This window comes from Oxyura jamaicensis, chromosome 21 (genome assembly GCF_011077185.1).
Source record: "Oxyura jamaicensis isolate SHBP4307 breed ruddy duck chromosome 21, BPBGC_Ojam_1.0, whole genome shotgun sequence".
Classification (NCBI taxonomy): domain Eukaryota; kingdom Metazoa; phylum Chordata; class Aves; order Anseriformes; family Anatidae; genus Oxyura; species Oxyura jamaicensis.
Window position 1 is genome coordinate 2,971,787 of NC_048913.1, and position 24,890 is coordinate 2,996,676.

Genomic DNA, 24,890 nt, shown 5'->3' on the forward strand with positions numbered 1-24,890 from the left:
AAAGTCAAGCAAATTCCAAAAGATTTTTTTTTCCATAGTAAACATTGCTTAACAGAAATTTAAACATTGATTTTGGAAGGTTTACCCTTTTGTTTCACAACGACATTATGACGACTCTTACAATATGAAATTTAAACAGAACCATCTTGTTCAAATATAGACAGTTCCTATCGAGGCTGCAGTGGGTCTGGTTTATTGTCTGTTCACTGAGAGTCTCCCTCTGTCTCCTCTTTGATGGAATTCTGGAAATAATTCACTGTGTTCAAGTCAGGCTTGAGCAAGATGATGTAGCATTTCGGGATGTAGTAGGTCCCCAGGATACCCAGGGTGATCATCAGAATGGTACTGATCTGAGTAACAGACCTGAGAACTGTCTTCAGGGTGGCAAAAATAGCGACGAAGAAGATCCAGATGATGAAGTAGATTAGGAAGGCAAACGTGATCCCCCTGGCGATGTTGTACTTCTTACCAGGAGTGTCCACCATGAAGGTGCACAGGAAGCAGACGATGGCCAAGCAGCTGTTGTAGCCGTGCATCAAGGCAAAGGCAAGCCAGGACCTGGTGTCGCACACCAGCAGAACCTCAGTGCGCAGCGACTTGTAGTCGGACACCAGGTGGTCAGGGCCCAGGTGGAGGTAGCAGAAACAGAGCAAGCACTCGGTGAGGAGGCACAAGGCAACGACGAGCCAGGCCCTCCTCTGCGTCACCCACGGCAAGAAGGTGGGGGCCCAGCGAGGGAAGTCAGTCAGAAGGGAGATCTCGAGGGACTTGGTGAAGAAGGTGGAGAAGCAGGCATTGAGGCACAGGGCGTAGACAACCTGCTGCATCGTACAGAGGCTGTTACTGGGCTTCCCGATGTAGAGGCAGGAGCTGAGACACAGCAGCATGAGCGCGAACAAGGCGAAGAGGTTCCGATCGCCTCCAGAAGCCTGCACGACGGGCGTCTCAAGGTTCTTAAAAAACAGCACTGCTGTCAGACCCGTCAGGCATAGGGCGATGGACATCAGCGTCAGCAAGGCAACGGTGAGCGGCTCGTTCCAGAAGAGGTACCTCTCGCTGCGGTCGTAACATCGCGTGCTCCGCACCGGTGACCACTGATGCTCTAGGCAGGGGGTGCAGGTGGAGCTGTCTGCAAAGTGGCAGTGAGAAGGTGATGGCCGTGTTGGAGTGCTGCTGCAGGCAGTCTGGGAGGAAGGCTCAGCTATGCAGCTGTTCTGAGTGCCGCTTTGCCTACTTCCCCCCCCTTCACAAAGGTTTTTTTTTGATCTGCTTTTCCCTCTACTTCTCCACCCTCCCCACAAAAGGATCCACATATTTCTTGTCTTTGTTTCCTTTCCCCAAGAAGGATCGATCACCAGCTTCCGAAAGACCCCAGAATTTCATCATGTGCTTCTCTACTAGCTAAGATCCCAGAATTTCATCATACTGCTCTCTCCTATACCTCTGAGATAACACATGCACGTTGTCCTTATGTATTCTCTTTGGGATCGGCAGAGGAAGGTCCCACACTGAAGACCTGTAGAGCAATGTCAGGCAATGCACAGCAGAACAGAAGGGAGACACAAATTCTGCCCTGGCAGTGCTTCCTGGAGGAGGAGCCCACAACCAGCCCTGTTGAGCTCTGTGAACCTGTGACCTCAAGTGGTAGGTAGACATAATACAGGTAAAGCCGGTGCCGTTCGCAGACCTCACCTTTAGAGCTGCAGAAGGTGTTTTCTGTACAGTCTCTACAGTCGTAGCAGCAGAGGTGGAACCCTTTTATTTGTCTGATTTGTCCTGGTTTACACTCTCTAAAGCATTCCGATGTAGGCTCCTAGATAAAAGGGTAAATAAGTGTCAGCCAGGCACCTTGAGAAGTACCATATCACCAAACAAATTAAAAGACTTTGGCTCTGCTTTGCTGGCATCACATCTGTGTCTGAGTCCTAGGCAGTGCTGGGAAAACCTTTTTCTAGTTTGGCATAATGGATGTGGATTACACGTTTGCAGGGGAGCAAGAGTAGCATGCAGGCTAGGAGCTCCTTATTAACAGTTCTGATGAAGTGAAAACAAGTTTATTTCATCTTGTTATTGTTTGTGCTTTTGCCCACCCTCTTTACCTTTTGATCTGCAGTGTGAAAATGGATCTGGGACTTGTTGACGTCCAAGGACTCTTCATAGTCTCCCACATGCAGATGTGTAAGGGTGCCATTTTTCCAGTCCCATAATATAAGCTTGTAGCCAGTGTTTGTGCCGTGGGATTCATCAAAACTGAAACTCTGGCCATTCACTGTGAATGTGAAGCTATTCATGAAGTGCAGCAGCTGAGGAGAAAATGAAAATTGATAATAGACACGAGTACGGCTGATATTTTTGTTTGGAGTATGATAATGCAGGAACCTAATTTTTGGCTGATATCATTGTCCCTTATGGGGGCTGAGATTGCAGCTATCAGCCTTCTGGTGAATGTTTCCCCCCATCCCCGTCTGGCTGTGTGCAGCTCTGATGGCATAAATTGGATGAAAAAATGGATGAAAATTGCTCCTCGTCCCCCTGACCTTCACTCACCTGCCAGGATCTGATGGCTGCTTTGGGACACCCTTGGTGGGTGCAACCCAGTGCTCTGTGCAGCGCGTGGGCCACGCTGTGGACTGCAACGTGCACCGGTTGGATTTGGGAGTTGCTTAGTATGGGCGAGATGTCGTGCAGAGAGATGTGGTCGCACTGTTTGCAGTATGTGCCCAGCATGCCAGAGGCCATGCGGTGGTAGAATTCTCTGGACTCCTGGCAAAATGCATCCTGCTGGACGGAGGTAAAGAGGTCAGCAACATATTCCTGGAAGCCAGGGACTGTGCTTGCTTTCATAATAAAGCCTAAAACCGTTCCGATGCTCTGGATGTTTGAGGTGGAGGAAGCTATGTCAGACAACAACCAGGCTTCTGTGCCAATCCAGACTTTTTTGCTTAGTCCCATCCTGATGCTCTCTTCCAGCAAGGCCCGTGCTGGCTGCGTGAAGGCAAAAAGGACAATGATGTTGACTTTGGTCTTGTTAATGAGCTCAACTGTCTCTTTCAGTTGGATTTTAGCCTTGGGTTCTGTGAGGTCTGTAGGAATTAGCCCCTCGTAAGCGACGCAGATGCTGTGATTTCCAACGATGCTCAAGAAGAGCTGCTGGGCTCCTCGGCCATATTCATCATCGCTTCCAATGGTGGCAATCCAATTCCATCCAAACCTGTTGAGCAGCTGGACCACAGCTTCCACCAGCTTCTTATCACTGGGAACAGTTCGGTAAAACGATGGGTACAGCTCCTTGTTGCTGAGCTTCTCGCTGCTGGCGCCGTAGCTGACCTGCAGGTTGGAGGATCAGACAGAAAGTGAAGCAAAGAGTAAAGCTGAGGAAAGCGTTCACAGTCCAGATCACTCTCCCCCTTGCTTGCTCAGTCTCAGTACATTAGATTTTCAAAAAAGGTGGGTCAGGATTGTGGGAAGGAAGAACTCACCTGAAGAGATGGGTCCATGTTGGCTGCATTTACCAAGAGAACTCTGAACTGCCCCTGTCACCTGCCTCTGGTAGTGCTGTCATGCGTGGCTATCCCCTTCCACTGCCCTTTGTGTCCTGTATCATAGCACCAGCCCTTGTCTTTAATGATAACGGTATTTAGCTACTTCCAACGAAGAGTGAGCCCCCCAGGATTCAGTAATATCTTAGCTCAGGGCTAATTTTACCTGACTGTTACAGCTCTCTCTGTTGTGGTAGCTGAGTACTTACAGCCACAGATGTATTTCCTGGAGATCCTCCCAATTTACAGTGGGAGCTCTGGTAATTATAATTTTACCTGGATCACAGAGCAGTGTGAGTTACCCCTCTCTGCCCTGGGAAGTGAGACACTGAAGTGTGTTCCAGGAGGGGAGTTTATTGACTTACCCAAGATCACAAAGGAAATTTATGGCAAAGGTTTGAATCTATACTTTTAACGGCCCTGCTTCAAAGACAGACACCGTTGGATGAGATTTTTGAAGGTATCTTCCAACTGAAGTATTGTATTCTATCCAATCCCTTCCCCACCAAAAAGAATTCTTGTTTTTCCGGAGGGTCTCTTTACCTGTGGGATCAAGAAAAAGCTGAATAGTTTGGCCGTCACCAGGCAGAGATCTGACTTATGTGGTCCAATGACAGCAGTCACGCGAGGCTGGTAGTTGGTGTAGTTGCATACTACTCCGATGCCGGTTGTGCCGTTTCGGGTCAGAAATAGCAAGCTGGGCTGTAAGGCTGCCAAGGGCTCAAAGCAGGTGTCGTAAATGTCATAGCCCAGCTTTACTCCCGGCAGAAGTGACGTGGAGTTGTTGATCTGATCAATAGCAAACTTCATCCCGAGGGCCCATATTAGCCCATCTACAAATAACCTGCAAGAAGAGGAGATAAGGAATTACACGATCCACCAGTGCTGTTGTCCTGGTGGTCTGCGTATTCCACATTCTCTGACATTTTAGCATCCAGTCCGTAGCGTCGGCTCCATCTGAAGTTTGGCTGCATCAAGGAAACATACAAACATTTTCCATTTCAGAATCAGAAATGTCACGGTGATGGAACAGCACACCTTAGAGCTAATCTTTGTTTCCATCTCGCCTCTTATGTTAGCCCGCGAGACCATCGAGTGCTATCCAAAGGACAACTTCTTTCTCTCCCCAGCCCATCACCAAATTTAACACGTACTAATGAAGCTAACGTTCCTCTTACCTTTCACACACAACCAACGTGGGCTCTGATCGTGCCGTCAGGTTTATGGTGTCCATTCCAAAAGGGAACAAGCCTCCTATGATATAATCTCCAGGCCTTCTAAACTGAGTTGAGAGGCATGTGGGCTTGAGAGCTACTGCGTAACCAAAGCTCAAGCCCAGGAGCAGGTAAGGGACCATTATTTGTCTATTTTGGAGAAAATGTTTCATGGAAATGATAAAATGTGGGAGAGGGAATAGGGGCAGGGGATCCAGTCTTAGTAGGTCCTGGGAAATCATTTTAAATAGAACCGTGAGAGATGAAAATCACATGGAGAAATTTGTTTAGCAAACTGCATTAGATGTGTAACTCTATGCTCAGTGGGCAGTAGTCAAATAGGCAGCAGTACCCAATGCGTGTCCTTGGTTGCAAACCGCTAGCCTAATCCTGCTTTCCTTTACTCAGTGAGGATCCTCACAGAGGGTCCTGGGTGATGCTAGAAAAACATGAGATATTTTCCTTTCCTCCCCCTCATCTCATTTTTGTTAGAAGACTGATCCCTACAATAAGAACGCTTATTTTTAAATACAGTCTATCTACACACACTGTTGTGCATTCTCCCATCTACCCTGTCCCTTTTGACAGTATGGATCGACTTTGAGATCAGTGGAAGTGAAGTAGCAGCAGAACGCAAAACAAGTATTTCTAGAAAGTCAAGGAAGACATTAAATGCTGCTATTAAAAATGACTGCTTCTCCAGGGATCTACCAGGTGCTTCTCTCCAGTTACAAACGTGCTTTCCTGTTCTGGACTGTTCATACTCGCTAGGACCTGCTGCTATCCCTCCACAATGCTTCAAGTTCCCCCTGTGGTTGAAAATTTATTCTTTGGTCCCTAATTCTTATTTGAGCCTTTGAATCCAATAATTCCCCCCAGCAGGTGACACATGCTCTAACTCTCAATGGTTTTCAATTCAGTGAGAAAGCAAGCTCTTCCTTTAGGCTCTTTTCCCAACTTTGAAGTGACCTGCACTGAAAGAATGTCACAGTTTATTTTTAAATTAACTTTGGAATGATAGGTTGAGTTGCCTGAACTGTAGGGTAGTGGTAACTGTCTTACACAACAGTAATTTATATATATATTTTTAAATTCAAGGTCACCTCATCACGGAAATTCCCAAGTCTTCCTCAGGACACCACAAGAACTTAACAGGTGTGAACCATTCCTCGGCTGCCACTTTGGTGAGCTATTACTCATGGCTATCCTGCTATTTTCAGAAAATAGCAGGATATATATAGCAAAATGTTGTTGGCCAATCTAATTTTTTTTCTCACACTGAGCTGTGGTGTTAACTTCAGTTTGCTGAGGTAGGTACAAGTTCCCTACCATAGTAATTTAAGCTGGTTCATCATTTGCATTTTTTCTGTCAAGTCTGAATTTTAGAAAGCAGGATAGTTCTGAATTGAAAAATTCAATTGAATTGAAAGTTCACTTCACTGCATTTTGATAACTTACGTTGTACTGTATCACAGAAGCTGCGTGTACCACCAGTGGCACTTTTGCTGCAAAGCTGATTTCATGTATCTTAGAGAAGGAGGCGCATTATCAAAAGCTAGGTGTATATATGCACGTTTCAGGCAAATGACACTTGTAGGTATCTGTGTCTACGGTATATAGTTATGTTTGTATCGACATTTTTTTTTTAAGGATACCTTACAGGTTTCCCTAACTTCTTAATGGAGTATTTAGGTGTTAGCTTTAATTATAGAACTTCCTATTAAAAGTTTCAACTAGAAATTCAGCTGCATGGAGTGAAAAAAACCGAGCTGCTTGAAGAGTGTAGGTGTTGCATATAAGCAGTTATTTAGTCCCGCACACATCTTCAGGTGAAATCAACTCTGCTTACTGTGGGATTGGAGATTATGACAGACCGTGGATTCAAACTCCCTCTAGTGAATCTGCATGTTGTTGCAGCTTTCAAGGACAGCAGTTACTGTACGTGAAGGAAGTGAAGGTGTGGTGGTGTTTGGTTTTTTACTTCTGGATGTGGCTGCATTAGTGAAAGCAGACAGACTCTGAACTTGTGCAAAGTGCAGGACCTATTTTACTGAGTGTTGACTACCTGGGGCTGTTTAAAAGCCTCCTGTCATTTAGAGACGGGGGAAATTCCTAGAGACACCAGGAAAAGACAATTTTCATTAGGCAACACCTTGTTTAAATGTGACCATGCAGACTGATAAAATTAGTATTTTACTTAAAGCACACTTAGCACAAAATGATTGGCAATAAATGTACAACAGTTTTTCACTGCTAAGAAAGTTTGGTTCTTTAATTTCAAGTAAAGTTCATTTTCAATGTCAACATTTATCTCACAAGAGGAATAGTTGAGAATGAAAGTGACAGGGAAGAAAATGTAATTTTTCCACGTGGTCATACTACCATTTCTGCGCTAAACCCACAAGAGACCAAACATCATTTGACACGTAACATTATTTGACATAATTTAAGGCATTTAATACATTACACAGATGAAATACCAGCTCCATCTTTATCAGAAAGCAAGGAAAGACCAGCAAGAGGTATTTTGTAGTTTACAACACGGAACTGCTTCATTTTAATACATGGATTTGTCCTACGTAAACATGTAATCATTTTAAGGTGGTTTTAGCAGAAGGGGAATTTTCACAGCATAGCAATTAAACCTCCATTTAGGATGTGAGGTCACATGTAGTGTGAATGTATTTGGATATTCTATAATGAAGTTACACCGATAATCGTGAGAGCACCAAAGGCTGTAACTGCTCAGAGGCTGTTGGTTTAGCTTGAAAATAAATTAAAGCCCTGCATTCCAGCCTAGCTGGAGAGCTGAAGGTGAATCCAGGGAGAAAAGGGAACTCTCTCAAGCATGTGCATAGACCTTTTTTCCCCGTCCCTGTAGAGCTGAGGCAGTAATATATATACTTATGTATGTATTTCTTAGTGCATTTGTCTTGTTATAACATGAGGCATCCTGAATAGCTTTGTCAGCTCCCTGTGGGAAGAGGAAAGGGAGAGTGACCAAGGGGCAGGGATTCTGATGTTTCTGTGCACAGGAAAACAAAGTTTTTATGTGGTTCATCTGTCGGGATGTGGCATTGCTGCTTAACCTCCTCCTGTCAAGGGAGGTTGAGCAGCTTGTGATGGGCATAGAGCTCCTCGGTGATCCCGTAGACGCTGGAGATGTGGGGCAAGGCATCGCCCAGCATGACGACGGCTTCCTCGGGGGTGCCCACGTTCATGATCTCGAGGAAAGCGTTCCGCGAGGGCAGCGCGCAGAAGGCCACCGTCGCAGCCTTTCGAACGACCCAGGGGTGGTAGGTGGCCAGGGAGGCATTGTAGGAGTCCGTGCAGATGGTGGACGTCTTGGAGTCCTCCTGGGCAGTCCTCAGCCCCTCCAGAAACAGCTGCAGCCACCGCAGGGCCCTGTGCAGGCGCAGCACGGTCCGGCAGCCCGAGTCGGGATGTTCCGACCGCCTCTGGAGGTCCACCAGCCCACTGGCCAGCTCGTAGGCCACCATGGACTGCAGCGTGCGGTACTCCTCCCGCCTCTCTCCACCGCAGTAGCTCTCCATGATCTGTATTTTAGCCACGGCGTCCTTGGAGATGAAGGAGAAGATGGCGCCCAGGCTGTTAAGGAACCTGCCGGCGGAGAAAAAGAAACACAGGGGCATCAGCGAGCGGCTCCCCCCGGCCCTTCCCCGCGTCGCACTCACCGGACGAGCCCCCGCCAGCCGCGCAGGTAGGGGCCGAGCAGCACCTCCCTGCGCTCCGTCACGGCCGCCTGGAAGGCGCTCAGCACCTCCCTCAGGCTGAAGGCGCCCGCAGCCGCCGCCATTTTCTCGGCCGGGCGCTGCCGGCATGGGCCGGGCTCCGCCGGGCGTGCGCGGAGCCGCTGAGGTGCCGAGGCCCGGCCCTGTCCGGCCGCCCCCTGGCGAAGGAGCCGGGGGAGCTGCCCCGGTCGGGGCGGGACAAGGGTGGGTGATCCGCCTTCAGCTCGGCTGTGCTTTCCGACTCTCTTCCCTCTAGGATGAAGCCCGGCCCCCGCTTCAGCCTCCTGTGTGAAACGGGGTTGAAATGGCGGTGGTGAGGCTCGCTGCGGCTTCTCTGGGCTGCGGGGATCCTGTCGGAGTGTCCGCAGAATAATTCCTGCGTAGTTTGGGATCTAGAGTTGGTTAAAATGCCTGAAATAAAAGTCACGCCCTTGGGTAAGTCCAATCTAAAATAGGCCTGAAATACAACTGAAAAACGCTGGGTGCTGTGCTTTCATTAAGGAAGGGAATTGGGTGTTAGCGTTCATAATTAGAAGTAACACGTCCTAGGCCGCTAGAGAGACGGCCCTTTCAGTGCCTCTCCTAAGCTCAGGGCTAAGTCAGTGCCCATCTGCTTACCTGCTGCCAGATCTGCTTGCCAGGAGGAAAGGCTATAGTCCTTTTCCCACATCAGAAGCGGGCGAGGGCTCTTGAACAGTTTGTACAGACCTTTAAATGCTTGTCCTTTGAAGTGACTAAACATTCCCAGAGGTGTCTGATTTGTCTTTCTTTTGGCCCAGGGGCTGGCCAGGATGTGGGGCGCAGCTGTATCCTTGTGTCTATTGCGGGGAAGAATGTTATGCTTGACTGTGGGATGCACATGGGCTACAACGATGACGTGAGTATCATGGGGAAGCCTGAATATTGTGCAGGGATACCTTCAGGGTGCCTGTCCTTGCCCAGCAGGGCTCCTGGTTTGTTGTCCTGCTCTATTCATTACTATTTGAACATGGCCTTACTCATCTTACATATAGGCAGTGTTAGCAGGGTGTACATGATTGGGCACATATATCAGCTCTTGCTGAGAATGAACAAGTGTCACCCCTTTTTGTGCAAGAGGTACATCCCCTCCAGTATTTCTGGTGGAGGAAGTTCCCCCCATCCAGCCAACCCTTTTCTTTCCCTGGGTTGCGGACTCTGAAGAAAAAAAGATTAACCTGTGAATGTTCCATTCCTGGTGCTTTTGGCCTTCCATATGGACAGGGTATCTTCTGTGCTTTAAAGCATTAATTTCTCTAGACTGCTGTTGACATGATGCTTGGTTTTGGACAGTTAATTACTTGTGGGATGCACACCATGCATCTCAAACGCTTTGGAGAGGGAGCTAGGAATTATTCCTGGTGTTTGGTCACCTGGTACTGGTAAGAAAGGAATAATGGCAAGAATATTCTGTAAGATAGAAAGAATTAGAGCATGACAAAGAGCAAATGTGCTATTACAGAAAAGGTCTTGAGGCTTTCTGTCTTAATGCCTATGTGTGGCTAAAACACATCGGTTGCAGGGTCAATTTCCCTGTCCATCGTTTGGCTGTCCTTCTATCCTTTTTTCCTTTGACTCTTTTTTGCACATGAATATTGATGGAGTTGCCTGCAGACGACCCTACTGTCGTCTCTGACCTAGTGTAGTTTTGCCTTGAGATGGAGTATAGCATGTGTTCAGTATTGCAGGTGGTTTATGTTCTGGTGAATTAATAATTCAGTATTAACTGGCTTTGTTTAGTAGTGGATAACCTGCTTCTCATCTCTTTGCAGAGGCGTTTTCCTGACTTTTCTTACATCACTCAGAATGGAAGGCTGACTGACTTCCTAGATTGTGTGATCATCAGGTGAGAAAGCTTCCTTACCACAACTGAAATAGGAAACAGGATTTATTTATTTATTTTTTAAAAAGGAGGGGAAAAAAAAACCCAACATGTTGCAGTTCCATCATTCATATTTGGTCAGTTCCTCTATGTTGGGCAGTGCTTTGAAATTCTGAAGCAAGATGTGAGAACCAGGCAAGCTAAATTCCCGTGTAACATTTCTGACCCTTTCTGTCTCTTTGCAGCCACTTCCATCTGGACCACTGTGGAGCTTTGCCATATTTCAGTGAAATGGTCGGATACGATGGGCCCATTTATATGACACATCCCACCAAGGCCATCTGTCCTATCCTTCTGGAGGACTATAGGAAAATAACTGTAGATAAGAAGGGGGAAACTAACTTCTTCACTTCCCAAATGATTAAAGACTGTATGAAAAAAGTGGTTGCTGTGCATCTTCACCAGACAGTTCAGGTAAGTGACCGTTTCTGCATAGTCTTGGATGAGACCAACTGAATTGTTGCGGAAAGCAGAGTAATTTTATTTTTTAAAAGGTTTTGCGTTACTGACTGCAGTGTTTGCTTGCTCGTACAGGTGGATGAGGAGTTGGAGATCAAGGCATACTATGCAGGCCATGTGCTAGGCGCAGCCATGTTCCAGATTAAGGTTGGATGCGAGTCAGTTGTATACACTGTAAGTATGCACAACAGCATTTACATCTCCTTTTAATAGCCTGCCCTCTTACCTTGAGAATATAAATGGATTTCTCTTCTTCCATTAGGGTGATTACAACATGACACCAGACAGACATTTAGGGTAAGTAGGAAGCTGGGTTTCTATGAATTGTATCTCTTTCAGACAGGACAGTTTTACCGTAGCTTCTGTTAATATGTAGGGGCTTATCAGCATTTATTCTTTGGTGTTTGATGGGAGACTGGAACACTTAGTGGTGTCTTTGCTGGAAAGATAAAGGCAATTTTGAATTCTGAGAACGAGCAGATTTAAACTGATTCCTCAGGATAGACCTTAATGTAATCTTCTTAATTGTACTCACATTACTCCATTTTTAAGGCTGTGTAATAATTGGATGTAGGTGTTTGAAATGCCTTATTGCTGTGGTATTCCCTGATGTGTTTACTTTTTAAGAAAGTGCCAGTCACAAACTTTAACATTCATTTTATTTTTACTGGTATGTATGAGAGATTTTCATATTTGTGATAATTTAGAATAATATTTTATTGCATTTTAATGCATTTAAAACAACAGACTGGAAAATTGCTTTTCAAAATCTGGAGTTGGTGTCTACTCTGAGCTGTATTAACTTAAAGAAAGCATGGCCTGCAAAGAGAAGAGTCCCGGCGCTGCCATGGAACTCAGAGGTGACTTTGGGCAAGCCAATGCACACTGGTGTTCCTCTTCTTTTCTTCACATGGAGATAGTGATATTCTGTGCTCATATTGGAGACCTGCAGATGAGAAATGAGATCCTATCCCTTAATTTGATTGGCTTTTTAAAAAACTCTTTTGTTTTAGGGCCGCCTGGATTGATAAGTGTCGCCCGGATTTATTAATAACTGAATCCACCTATGCCACAACTATCAGAGACTCCAAACGTTGCAGAGAAAGAGACTTCTTGAAGAAAGTTCACGAGACCGTAGAAAGAGGAGGAAAGGTACAGCATTTTGTTATGTGATGTGTTTTTTCTCTGTGAAGCATGTCATCTCCGTAGCGCTGTGTAACTGTTAACCAACTCAGGCTTCTGCATTTTCAGCGAAAAACTGAAGGAATTTTTATATGTCTCCATCAGTAATTTAAAAGAGAGAGTATTAAACACTTAAACTGTGTCAAGAAGAAAACCAAACTGTATGAATAAGGCAGGAAGGGAAATGCTCTGCTTACAGTTTCCAGTTATGAAGGATGAAGGCAAAATTAACTTTATTTGCCTCTTGTATCTGAAGCATCCTCTTAGTCATACGAACTAAGTGATTGAGAATGACGGTTCAAATTAATGCTTTTAAGCTTAATCAAAACTGATTTCCCGTGTCTGTTCAGTATTCTCCTTCCTGCTGTTCAGCGTTACGCTGCCTGTTACCATAAAAGTCCTCCAAGTGCCATTACCACACAGTAAACGATGCTTCGGTGCCTTGTGTGTGGCTTTCAGTTGCCTGGCTGTTTTGTCTGGGTTAGCCTGTTCCAGGCTCGTGTGATCTGATGTGAACAACTTGAGCTAGTCGCAAAGCACCTGGAATGTATAATGAAAACATTGCAGCACGGCTACTGGTTGTATCGGTCCCATTATTGTTTTACAATTTCAGTCAGACTTTTCTGTTTCTCGGAGCTTAGCCCCTGTCTTTGCTAACAGAAAGAGAATTTCTGAGATTCTCTTTTTCATTACCACCACGTTTAGAGCATGCCCAGTAAAGGACATTAAAAAAGTCATTTTCATCCCTCAGAAGCTGCAAACAGGAATAGAAATTTGCAACACAGGAAAGTTTTCCTGATTTAAGTGTAGCTAATTCACTGGCTTCACAGACTAAATCATACCTCAATTGCAGGTTCTTATCCCAGTATTTGCCCTTGGACGTGCCCAGGAGCTTTGCATTTTATTGGAAACTTTCTGGTGAGTGCAGTCTGTTCAGTGCATGTTCCTCTTTTGTGTCCTCATGTTGTGGTCCTGACAGGTTTCAATGATTCTTTCATATCTGTTTGGTACAAATATTCTCGTTAGTTTTCCTCTTTATGTTGGTTCATGGTGGCGGTTGCAGAATTGTTTCTTTCCACGTATCACTAATCCCAGTGCTTCTGACCCTAAGCAGTAAACTAGCCATCTTTACAAGGATCATCCCCTACTCTGTCCCCAAACACTTGGTACCAACCATCCTTCAAATAATTTGATTGCAGCTTTGCCACGTTTTACAACTGTTTTTATGGGAGAGGGAGAAGGGATGAACAAGTAAAGTATTAAATGTTCTTATCAGCATTGTGTGGAAATGGGCTAAAGGTGACTTCGCAGTAAGTCAACGCACAGTGACACAGCAATGTCGTGATAGTGACTTAGTTTGGGACTATGTTTGGTGCAGAAATCTTTGGAGGCTATGTAGGTTTATGGACTTTAAGCACGGGGAGCCAGGATTCTAATTTGGTCCTCGTGGATCTGGATCTCTTCTTTCTACAGGGAAAGAATGAATTTGAAGGCTCCAATTTATTTTTCCACGGGGCTGACAGAGAAGGCTAACCATTATTACAAGCTCTTCATCACATGGACTAATCAGAAAATTCGGAAGACATTTGTGCAGAGGAACATGTTTGAATTCAAGCACATCAAAGCATTTGATCGGGCCTTTGCAGATAACCCAGGACCTATGGTAGGTGGGCATGAACGAGGTGGTAGAGTGGATCTGTGGTGTCAGGGAGCTGCTTTTGTACTGCTCTGTTCCTGGTTCAGGCAAACCAAGCAATCCGCAAAAGCTAAGCGTTTTCTACCCATTAATACAATAAAACAGCAAAAAGCCCTATTGGAGCCTTGCTGCACTAAGTGTGCTACAGTGGGTATTAGTGAATTCTCTCTGCAGTTCTAGGACATTTATAGAAGTAATGTTTTTTCATTATTTTTTTAAAAAGGCAACTTTTCTGTGGTGATTCTTGACACATCTTTGAATTCCAGGTTGTGTTTGCAACTCCTGGTATGCTTCATGCAGGACAATCCCTTCAGATCTTCAGGAAATGGGCAGGGAACGAAAAGAATATGGTAAGAGATTCAGTTTAATGAGTGTTGTTTTGCAGTAATGTCACGTATGAGATGGTAAGAACAGAACCTTGTATCAGCATTATGTTTTTCTGGCTTCCTTCTCAGGTCATCATGCCAGGCTACTGTGTGCAGGGAACTGTGGGCCATAAGATTCTGAGTGGACAGCGCAAGCTGGAAATGGAGGGAAGACAAATAGTAAGTTCTGTTTTCAAAGAGGATCACTGGGGGAAGCTTTTAGGAACATTAGGTGGTAGTTAGACTCCGGATACTTGTAATGGGAACATGCTGGATGCAACATGGGAAATACCTGAGTAACATTTTGATCAGAGTGGAACTAGGCTTTCTTTTCTTTGCTCCTCCTACCATTTTATTGCTTCAGAATTCCCTGGCCTAAATTCACTCCCCTTTGTCAGGGGAGTATTTATAGCATTGCTTAATAAGTAGGCTTGATTAGTCAGCTAGATGGCAACAATACATTTTCATGCAGAAGGGGATTTTGAAACTGATCCCAAGTGTACTTAAGCATTGATTTCTTTTGGCAAATGTGCAACAACTGTTGTGCTTTGGAACTCTGCAGCTTGGCTTTATAATTTACTGAGAGCTCTTCTGTATGGTGTTCAGGCTGCTGATAAGCAGGTTTCCCTCCAACATCATTTCCCAGTGCAGGTGATTTGCTTCCTTCTTTAAAATAAATGTGGAGGGGTCTGGGTCTGTTCGTGTGTGGTATACAAGCTGTAACAAGGCAAAGTGGTTGCTGATTCACAAAGCCTGTGCTTTCCACCTCCTTCTCTTGCAGCTGGAGGTAAAGATGCAGGTGGAGTACATGTCCTTCAGTGCCCACGCGGATGCCAAGGGAATAATGCAGCTGATTCGCCAGGCTGAGCCACGGAATGTTCTGCTGGTTCACGGTGAAGCAAAGAAAATGGAGTTTCTGAAGCAGAAAATAGAACAGGAATTTCGTACGTACAGTGTTGGTACTGAAAAGAGTAGAAAGCAGAAGAATGAAAGCTCTAAATTCATATAATTAACCCAATGGACCTTAGCATAGTTAGGAATAGCACAATGTACAGGACAGTCTGGGATGGGAATCGCTGCTGCAGCAGTGCTTCTGCCATTGTTTATATTGCAGACGTCAGCTGTTACATGCCTACAAATGGAGAGACCACGACAATATTCACCAATCCAAGCATTCCAGTAGACATATCCCTGGGACTCCTGAAGAGAGAAACAGCGATAGGTAACGCATTTTCAACCAAGAATTCCAGCTTTTGCGCCCTGCCACTGTATTGCGGTTTATTTGTACAGTACTGGCATTAGGTAGAACTGGTGTTGCAGGGCCATTTGGAGCAGTGGTGATTAACAGCAGCACTTCTTGTGTAAGAGCATTTTACCAGTGCTTGGTGGCTGAGAAGGGCTTTCTGGGAAATGAAGCGGCTGCTATGCTGTGCATGTGTGTAAAAACAAAGTCCAGGTATGCTTTTACTAGCTAGGTCTGTGAAAACTGGAATTACTTTCATCAATCCTCTGTAAGAAAAATCCTAAAACCTCTCATATCAGGAAGTGATATGGAGGGAGGCAGCTGATCTGTGTTACTGGATGTTGTTTCTTACCTATCTGGGGCACTGACAGTGATTTAAGCAGCATGTGCTTTGTTTTAAGGGACAGGAGATGGAAGGTGTGAAATCTTAGTCTGTGAACCTCAGCAGGGACTTGGAGATCCGATCCATTAAGTCCTACAGCAGTTGTCTTAAATGTGTAAAAGCTAAGCACAAATGATTAACCCCGTTGTCTTTCTCTTCCATTGGCCTTGGTTTAGGGCTCTTGCCAGATGTCAAGAAGCCAAAACTAATGCATGGCACGTTAATTATGAAGGATAACGTAAGTAACATGGACCACAGAGGAAGAATAAAACCACAGCATGCACAGAGAAGTAACTTACAGTGGATTTGTGCTCTTCCTCTGCAGAGCTTCCGTCTGGTTTCTCCCGAGCAGGCTCTGAAGGAGCTGGGCCTTGCGGAACATCAGCTGCGTTTCACCTGCCGCGTTCACATTCAGGATCCACGGAAAGAACATGAGACAGTGCTTCGTGTATATAACCATCTCAAAGGGTAAGTCCCTTCTTCGCTGTGCTTGGCTTTTTTTTTCCCCTAGGGATGAATGATGTTATCATTCTTAACATAGGCAGAACGAGCGCGTCCTCCTTTCTGCCCTGTCAGCCGTGCCATATAGAGTTAAGAGAGGATTTTGCAGCCCAGAAGCCTGAACTTCTGTAGATTTCAGTCTGTTTAACCAACTTAAACAGAACAGAGGTTACCCTTCAGTAGCAGAGGCTGGTCATCAGCATATGCACTCACAGTCAGTGCCAAACTGGTGCACCCCCCTAGAAATGTTTGTTCCTGTTGATTTGCTGCTGTCACAGCTGCTTCTCTAGCTGAAGTTAGCACTGCTGTTTGGGGTGAGACCATCAAGTACAAGATCAAGACACCTCTTAAAGATATTCAGAAGCTAGTACCAGATGAACCTGGTGAGCAGGTGTTTTGTTTTGTTCTGCGTTGCTTTTCCTGCAGGCAGATCATCAATTCTTTGAGTATTCCTTTGCTCAGATGAACAGGGTCTTAGAATGGCGTTCTGTGTATGATGGAAGCCAGAAGTAAATTCTGCAGGAAATGTCGGACCTCCTAATGATTAACATAAGCACCAAAATAAGCAAGCTGTGAATTAGCCCCTTCTGTCTTGTTTGGGCAGGGGGTGCTGCTCAGAAACACAGCCAAAAGCAGTAACAACATGCTGGTTTGGGGGATTCAAGACACAGGTGACCCATCCTTCAGCTTGTGTGCACGTCCCCTCCAAAATAAATTGTGTCCCTTCTGTCTTACCAGGGTCCTGAAGGATTACTCAGTGCAGCATCTCCCTGATGGTTCGATAACAGTCGAGTCCATTCTTATCCAAGCTACGGCACACTCTGAGGATCAAGGAACCAAAGTTCTGCTCGTGTCCTGGACGTACCAGGTAGGGATACTCACAAACACACTTCTCAGGCAACTCTGATTATTCTTAAAGTCCTGAAGTCCACAACTGGCCAACAAGGTAGGCTGTTACTTTGCAGTAGCCGGGCAGTGTGTGGGTGAGTTATAATGCAGGTATAAAACTGCAAACAACAGGCAGAAAGCTGGCTAGCACAGAGCTGTGGTAAGATTAGACATACTAGTTGTGTTGTGTTTTCTTCAAAAGTATAATTTCTATGGCTGAGTTCTAAGTGTTTTCAGGGGTTCTTTATTCTTTGCTTTCAAGAAAAATTTATTTTGAAAAGAGAGCTCAAAGAGGTTCTCTTTGACAAGTGGAGATCTTACAGCCCTAAGTTTGAAAGAACACCCAGAAATGCATTTCCATTTTCAAACACTGATTTTGCTGGGCCCAGGAGTTATTTTAGTCTATTTCTAGGTAGCAGATTCTAATTTATTGTCCCAGATAGGAGTCAACTGGAAGATTTCTTTCATCCTGTTTTTTTTTCCTTTAGGATGAAGAATTAGGCAGCTATCTCACATCCCTTCTCAAAAAGGGACTGCCACAGAGTACATCTTGAGCAACAGAGCAGCAGGCACAGCGGTGCTTCAGAGAAATTTACATTTTATTTTGTTTACATTGTCAAATGTTTTTTTTCTGGTTTTAATAAAAGAATTGCAGTGTTTGTCCATTAGCTGCAGTGAGTGTGTACAGTGTTCAGCAGCGCTGCAGTCTTCCTCCCCAGAAACCTGTCCTGGACATCGCTGCAGCCTCTTTCTGAGTCCCGAGGACCAAGCTTCATGCTGCTCACACAGTAAGGTAAGATATATTTAGCATTCTTTTACTCCCACAGCTCACTTTATTTAAAACCTCAGCAGTGCTTCTCTCACTTTGATCACAAAAATAAGCAGAAACAACAGCCATGCACTGACCCCGCTCCTGTCCTGAAATCCTGGACGGTTTACCTGGGACAGAACAGCTCCCTTGTCTTACAGGTTCGTGATCAGGGAGTCCCTGGTGTGCCATGGAGGGTTATCATCAGCCAGCCCTCCACCTTGCTGATAAGGGAATATAAACTCAGAACTTGAAGAAGCCTGAGACGTCAACAAAGGCAGCTTTCAGAGCTTTGCAATTAAAATGCAAAGTGTAAGCTTAATGTAGAAGAGAATACAAAGCCCTAAATGTGCTTTTTTACCCAGCAGCTTTACTTTCATTGAGGGAAGTATCAATAATAATGGCTGACAAGCCTTAAAGAAAGCTGCACCTCCTGGATGTAGTCTCTGACTTTTTCTTCCTCTGCCAATTCCACAGAAATGGTGCTTAGAGAATCGTCTCTTAGTGCAGGGAAGTTCTTCCATAGCCTATGAATGGGACAAAAATAGTCTCACATGAAAGACAATAATTTGTCATAATGCTCCCTTCAGAGGAGAGCATCTTCATTTTCCAAGTGCAAGGATTTCCTAGCAGTTTTACCAAGCAGCTGAATACAAAAATCATTATGGGCAATAGCTTTAAAGTTTGCGCAGGCTTTCTTGATATTCTAAGTAGTTCTCCAAGACAAAAGCAAAATCCAGAGAGGCAGAGGACTTGCTCTAGTTCAGCTGTTGCATTTAGCACATGCTGGGCAGGGGCTGACCCATCAGTAACGGGTGTCGGTGTGACCCAGGACTCAAACTGCACGTAGCAGTAAGCACAGCAAGCCAGCCTTAGTGTAACACAAGTACTACTGCACGCACACAAGCCACCTATGACAAAGCTCTAACCCTATTATAAGACTCCCCTTGATGCCTTTCCACCCCACTAACCTACTCCCTACCTCCTTCGAGGGCTGTGCCATTTCCTGTTCCATGTCCAGCATAACCTGGCACCCCGACCAGTGCAGGGTGCCAGGCCCACGGGTGATTTTTTGGCTGCGTTTTGCACAGCAGATGTGAAATACTGCTGTAGCATTGCTGGGGTTAAGCACAGTTTGTTCCTAACCAAGGCCCAGAACTGTTTCCATTCCATTCGTATCTGCTCAGCAGTCTTGTGCGCCTGTAGGCCAGTAACGTAGCCATGCTACCGTAATGTCTGGGCGTAGCATGGGAAGGAACAGACCGGTGAGTCTGTGTATCTGTTACCAAAATCACATCCTTTCAAGTAAACCAGTGGCTGTTAAGCACGTTGGGCCAGGCCCGTGGCTTTCTGGTGACTCTGATAACCCCCAGATGATGAAGTCGTTCCAGTCACGATAAAGTCTCATACTTCACAGGGTGGAAAACTGCCCTTCTCTGAAGTTGCATGATTCTGTTAATAAACAAGAAAGGGAAAAATCGGTGAGATGCATCATTTCACAATACAACACACTTTTTAAAAAAAAGGCAAAAAAAAAAAAGCTTTGACCTTTGACATTTGACCAGAATTGCACCGTGTAAAGAGTTTGGCCAGCTCCTGTGTTAACTTTGCTGATGGAGTTTGGGGAGAGAGAGGAGCCTGTTTACCAGTGGTCCTGCACAGGCTTAACTGCTAAATGCTTGCCTAGTAGCTTCTAAAATTGTGTGAAGAGAGGGCCTGCCTGCCTCCACAGGCATGTGATGCTAGAAACCCTGTCCTCAAACACTCAGGAAGCCAATCAACTTATTCACAAGAAGGGAAGAAGAGGCCCTTATTTGGCTGTGGAATGTAGGCATTTGTGAACACAGCTGCCTGCAGTGTGCAGCCAGGGAGAAATCACAGGATCCCTCCAAAAAAGGGTAAAGCCAAGGAGGATGGCAGGGACCCACTCAGCTTTCAGGGTTAGCACCAAGCTGGTTTCTTTTAAGTAACCCTTTCCTTGTGTTCTACCACCCCCAAAGTTAAACAAAAGGAGGCCCCAGCTCCACCGTACACGAACACAGGATGTCTCACCGCATGCAATCTAGGACTACAGGCAAATGCAGCTCCTCTGAGTACTGTCCTAGCTGGCCAATAAAAATACACAGTGCTAGGCACTTCCCTCCATGCTGCCTTGACAGAATGGCAGGTTTCACAGGTTTGACTTCAAAACAATTGGAAAGATGAATGCTGTACTTACTTTGAGTAGGTCAGTTGAGTGCATTTCTGGGGTTTTTATTTCCCTGTGTCTGGTGCAGGTTATAAATGTACGAGTACTCCCCGAGTTTCTGGTCGTAGATGGTGTACACCATTTTAGACCTGAATCTGAGCTTGAAGTTGAAGCGCCAGTGCTTGCTAGAAGAGGTGAAGTAGTACAGGAACGGGTTGAGGCAGCAGTTGAAACTCACCAGGGCTAAGGTGACCCTCCGCATTTTGTAGATCAGGCTGGTGAGTGCCTCGTTCTGGATGACTTGGATTCTCATCAAGAAGTGGAGCAAATGGGTGAGGTGATAAGGGAGGAAGCACAAAGTACAAATGAACAAGATGATGTAGATCGTTCTCAGCGCTTTCTTCTTGCGAATGCTGTGCTTGATCCGGGAGATCCTCCTCGCGATGAGAGGGTAGCAGATCAGAATGATGGAAAACGGGATCACGAAACCAAAAACTAAGGCCAGGATGTTGTAAGGCACCATGCGGTGAGTCCAGCTGCTCGTCGCAAAGTTCTCAAAGCACGCTGTCACGTTCCCCACACCCCTGTGGTGGAGGGGCCCACCAAGGACGAGAGGCACCATGATACTCACAGCCACCAGCCAGAGGACAGTGACCACCACCACGTAGTGGGTGGCTTTGATGCGGATGTACGTGAAGGGGTGCAGCACTGCAACGTACCGATCAATGCAAAGGCAGGTGAAAAAGGCGATGCTTAGGCAGATGTTGATGTAGTACAACGTCCCAGTTACCCTACAAGCCACATCACCAAAGATCCAGTTGTTCCGATGCAGGTGGTAATTAATTTTAAAAGGCAGCACACAAACAAACAAGGTGTCTACCAGAGCCAGGTTTATCATGTATATGTAGGAAGGAGAAGTATGCTTCACTGTGCAAGAGAGGAGGTACAGAGCTAAGACATTTTCTATCAGTCCCAGCACGAACACAACGCTGTAGATGATGACAAACAAGGGATACTGGAAGTCTGCTTCCAAGCTGAATTCGGAACTGCTGTTGTCAGCTGTTTCATTGGAGATGATTTCAGTCCAGGAAATATCTGCCATGATTTCTGTTGGAGAAGGGCTGTCAGAATATCCAACACCTGATAAAAGTCTTAAACCATCCCTTACCTCACGAGGTTCTTGATTCTGAGGCTTTATTTCATCTCACGCGGCTAAGAAATAACACTTATCAAAGCAGAGACGTTAAGTGGGGGGAAATCTTGGTTTTAAGCATCTGTGCTTGGTGAAGTCAGATGGAAGGCGGTGTCACTGAAAGAAAGAATATTTTTTGAAAACATTAGCATTTGAAATTTACAAAGCAGCCCGATTATTTACTGACATTTCAAATCAACAGAAGATGGCAATGCTGAATTAACAGAAGGGAGCCCCTAACAGACTAGTGTGTGTGTTACCAATAGGATGCCTCTCACCCAGGTCGCTCGCATCACAAACCCGTGACCTCTCCTCCAGCAGTGCAGCTTTTTTCTGGCATATATTTGAAAAAAATCATATGAGCAACTAATCGAAAGGTTAAGACACCTTAATAGAAGCCCTTAAAGGGAGTGGAAAAAATTAATCCCAGCTACAATACACAAGAACTGTCTAAGGGTGAGCCATTGAAGACAAATACAAAGGCCGTTAGGGACTTTCCAAAGGAAATGCTGAAATCGCACTTCCTCCCAATACTTGTTTATGTAGTGCAGTCAAAAGCACCCGACATTATAACTGACATTATAACTGGAAGGTTAGAAAGGCAAAAACCGGTTTCACTTCAGGTAGGCAAACCTATGTTTCTTCTTGTATGGTCTTGCACCGAATACAAAGGGATTTGCATACAAAGGAAAATTAATACAAAGCCAGGCCCTGCTAAGCCACCGCAGTAGGCACAGAACGTGGAACAGCTTTTTTTCCTCAGAGTTTTGCCAGAGCAAAAGCCCCCAGACATCTACTTTGTATAGGTTCAAAGTGTTGCAACTAGGGAAAGATAAGGCAGAGGCCTGTAAAATCATTAACGGGGCAGGCTGGGCAGAGGGGGCTGACACTGCTTCTCACAAGACGAGGACAGCCCTAGGCATTATCAGCCAACAGCTCCAAAACAAACTGGACTTTTTTCCGACTAGCACTTGCTTGCATTATGGAGATATGTCCCAAGATTCTCTAGAAGCCAGGCAAACGAGTTTTTGTATGCTTTGTACTGACCAGGTGCTGGAGGATGGCAAGATCAGACCGTTAAAGGACCGCCAAAACCCCAAGCCGCTCGCATCCCCTGCAGTGCAGTTACACAGCCTTGCAAAGAACTTGTTTGCGACACTAATACCGTTTCCTTTCAGCACCTGTACCCTCACTGCATCCCCTAAATAGGATCCTGCCTTGTGTGCTAGTCGGCAACTCTGATACCTCAGCTGCAGGGAAGTAACAGGGAAGCTTGTACAAAAACGCCTGTACCCCCAGTACCGCCCGTCCCTAGATGCAGCCCATCGTGTAACAAGAAGCCCTTTCAGCTGAACTGCACCAGGAGTCAGGAAAAGGGAAACACAGAGGGGGAGAAAAAAAAAATCACTGACAAACTATTTCACAAGTTGGTCATCCACTCATTTCTAAACAAGTAGGCACTGCATGACACCACCCTGCACGTCCGTCTGGTTGAAAATATTTTCAATGAGAGGTAACAGAAGCGACACAGTCTCAGAGTAAACGTGCATTTTGCAGGCGTAGAGCCAATTCACTCTCTTGCAGTAACGTACCACTTCCTTACCTACAATTTTAAAAGCAAGGAGTCCGACCAAATTCCAGTGCCAACTTTGCTTCACCTGAGGTATTTTTTTTTCCTGTTTTACTTCTGGTGTTTCTTCTAGACAACCAAAAAGCACCTCTGCTCCTGTACAAAGTGACTTGATTTACAGAAACACAGAAAATCATACACCAAAGTTTACACTGGATTTTGGGTGCGTTGCCTTGACAATTATTCTTATAAAAACAAAGCTTTTCTTCCCTTTGGACTCTGAGTTAAGTACAGGTTTTCTGATTTTGGCTTTAAAGCGTCACTGCCAAACAAACAAAGACAGAACTACCTCTGTATTGTGTGGCCAAACTCCATCAACTGAAAAACATTGGTAGTACAACCACAGGAGGAAAAGAACACCAAACACCCCAGTCATAACACTCAAGTATTAGTGATGGACACTAAAGAATTGATTCAGCATTCAAGTTATCTACTGACTGTGTATTTTATGATGTTAAATTCAATTAAATGTCTTCTGGATCGTTTCTAACAGTTTGTTGTGGTTTAACCCGACTGGCAGCTAAACACCACACATGCTCTGGGATTTAGGGAAAAAAAAAAAGGCAGCAAAAAACCACCACCGTTCGTTGTGCAGAGCCAGCCAGTGACCACCACAACAAACCTGGGCTGCTCGGTTAACCGGCTTTGATAAATAAACCCATAAGCACAACAGGTTTTTATTGTGACCAAAAGATGGGAAACATTTGCAGAAAACTCAACAGCAGGTACTTTTGTACTGCAGCTTAAAAAAACGCCGTGATACCTGAGCCTGCAGTAGGAGGTAGCTCGCCTAACACCCGAAATGGCAGCGGGGGCTGTCTGCTTCAGTCTTCTGCCCTGTAAAGTCTCACAATAAGTTTAATTGGAAAGGCAACTCACCAGAGCTCAGCTCAGGCCATCGTCTCTCGTACAAAAGCTGCAGACGAGTGAAGTAGCTTCTCCAGAGTTGCAGCTACAAGGTCACCGCGCAGCTCTTTGGTGTAATTTTAACACCGGAGCAAGCTGCCCTGCAAGGCACACGGCAGAGCTCTCCCGCATTGCTCTACAGAGAGAAACCACAGGAAGCGCAGATGAAAAGCTGTCACCGACATCCCAGGCAGACTTGTCCCTCTAGCGAAGCGTTCCCTCCCAGAGCTGCGCTGAGGGCACAGCACGGGGCCAGCACTATGCGTGCTGTGGCTCTCTCCAGGTACCCACTGTAGGGGGTCGAGGGTCCAATGCTGCCACCCAAAGCCACCCCTGGTCACGTCCTGCGCCCCTGCAGCCTCCCCTGGAGCAGGTACCAGTGCTGCAGCCCAAGCGAGGCCCTGACACAGGCCTGTGGCTGCGCTCTCACTTCCCCTCGCAGGGAAGAAGAACAAGAGCTAGTTGCCATTCCCTTTCAGGCAAATTGGGTTCTGAAAACGTGGGCACACGTCAGGGTTTGGAGCAGCTGGGCGAGCTCCACTGCTTGCGGTGAGAAGCCCTGCAGCACGTTACGCCACCCCAACCCCCGGCAAGGCCTTACCAGAAGGGGCAAACCAGCAGCACAGCAGCCTCAGCTCTCTGTGGTAGAGACCCAGGACTTCCAAAGATGACAGAACTGTGGAGGCTCAGTCCCTGAGCAAATAAATCAGTGAAGAGTCAGCGTGCTCCACAGGGAGAGAGTGTCCAAAGTCTCCTGCCTTTCCTTTCCACGCTGTCAGAGGTAGGTCTGGCGAACCTGGTAGCAGAGGAGGAAGCGTGTCACTTCTCATCTGTGACACCTCGAGAGGGCCTGTCCTCCCACGCTGCAGCAGGACCAAGCACTGACCTGATCCCCACCGCCTTAAGAGCAGGACCGCTGCCTCCCGCCCTGCCCCACCTTGTACTCTTCAGCACACCGCTGCTGCACCGAAGCTCCACAATCTTTCGGGAGGCTGTCAGCATCCCTCCTTCATTTACCCGAGTGCAGAAGCCTGCACCACAGTGA

The 24,890-nt window shown here is 45.9% G+C and overlaps 4 protein-coding genes and 1 long non-coding RNA gene across 5 annotated transcripts; 1 reads left to right on the forward strand and 4 right to left on the reverse strand.

Moving 5' to 3' along the window:
* Positions 1–159: 159 nt before the first annotated feature.
* TAS1R3 (taste 1 receptor member 3) lies at positions 160–5,086 on the reverse strand. The gene is made up of 6 exons (XM_035344637.1): positions 4,718–5,086; positions 4,083–4,383; positions 2,548–3,327; positions 2,100–2,303; positions 1,693–1,813; positions 160–1,129 (listed from the first exon to the last, which is right to left on the reverse strand). Exons 1-6 carry the CDS (start codon positions 4,993–4,995, stop codon positions 204–206), a joined length of 2,610 nt encoding a protein of 869 aa, XP_035200528.1. The 5' UTR covers positions 4,996–5,086; the 3' UTR covers positions 160–203.
* A 1,910-nt stretch (positions 5,087–6,996) lies between these two features.
* On the reverse strand, positions 6,997–8,677 carry CPTP (ceramide-1-phosphate transfer protein). The gene is made up of 2 exons (XM_035344636.1): positions 8,449–8,677; positions 6,997–8,374 (listed from the first exon to the last, which is right to left on the reverse strand). The coding sequence occupies exons 1-2, from the start codon at positions 8,568–8,570 to the stop codon at positions 7,852–7,854; spliced, it is 645 nt and encodes a 214-aa protein (XP_035200527.1). The 5' UTR covers positions 8,571–8,677; the 3' UTR covers positions 6,997–7,851.
* A 76-nt stretch (positions 8,678–8,753) lies between these two features.
* LOC118177176 lies at positions 8,754–9,311 on the reverse strand. The gene is made up of 2 exons (XR_004755704.1): positions 9,214–9,311; positions 8,754–8,962 (listed from the first exon to the last, which is right to left on the reverse strand). It is a non-coding gene; the product is annotated as an uncharacterized LOC118177176 (long non-coding RNA).
* On the forward strand, positions 8,913–17,789 carry INTS11 (integrator complex subunit 11). The gene is made up of 17 exons (XM_035344632.1): positions 8,913–8,940; positions 9,285–9,382; positions 10,296–10,369; positions 10,591–10,819; positions 10,940–11,038; positions 11,127–11,161; positions 11,878–12,016; positions 12,900–12,964; positions 13,520–13,709; positions 14,009–14,092; positions 14,198–14,287; positions 14,889–15,051; positions 15,222–15,329; positions 15,909–15,970; positions 16,058–16,200; positions 16,972–17,101; positions 17,610–17,789. Exons 1-17 carry the CDS (start codon positions 8,913–8,915, stop codon positions 17,673–17,675), a joined length of 1,803 nt encoding a protein of 600 aa, XP_035200523.1. The 3' UTR covers positions 17,676–17,789.
* On the reverse strand, positions 17,703–24,570 carry LOC118177169 (lysophosphatidic acid receptor 6-like). The gene is made up of 4 exons (XM_035344633.1): positions 24,447–24,570; positions 23,819–23,966; positions 20,148–21,426; positions 17,703–19,381 (listed from the first exon to the last, which is right to left on the reverse strand). The coding sequence occupies exon 3, from the start codon at positions 21,217–21,219 to the stop codon at positions 20,158–20,160; it is 1,062 nt and encodes a 353-aa protein (XP_035200524.1). The 5' UTR covers positions 21,220–21,426; positions 23,819–23,966; positions 24,447–24,570; the 3' UTR covers positions 17,703–19,381; positions 20,148–20,157.
* Positions 24,571–24,890: the final 320 nt, after the last annotated feature.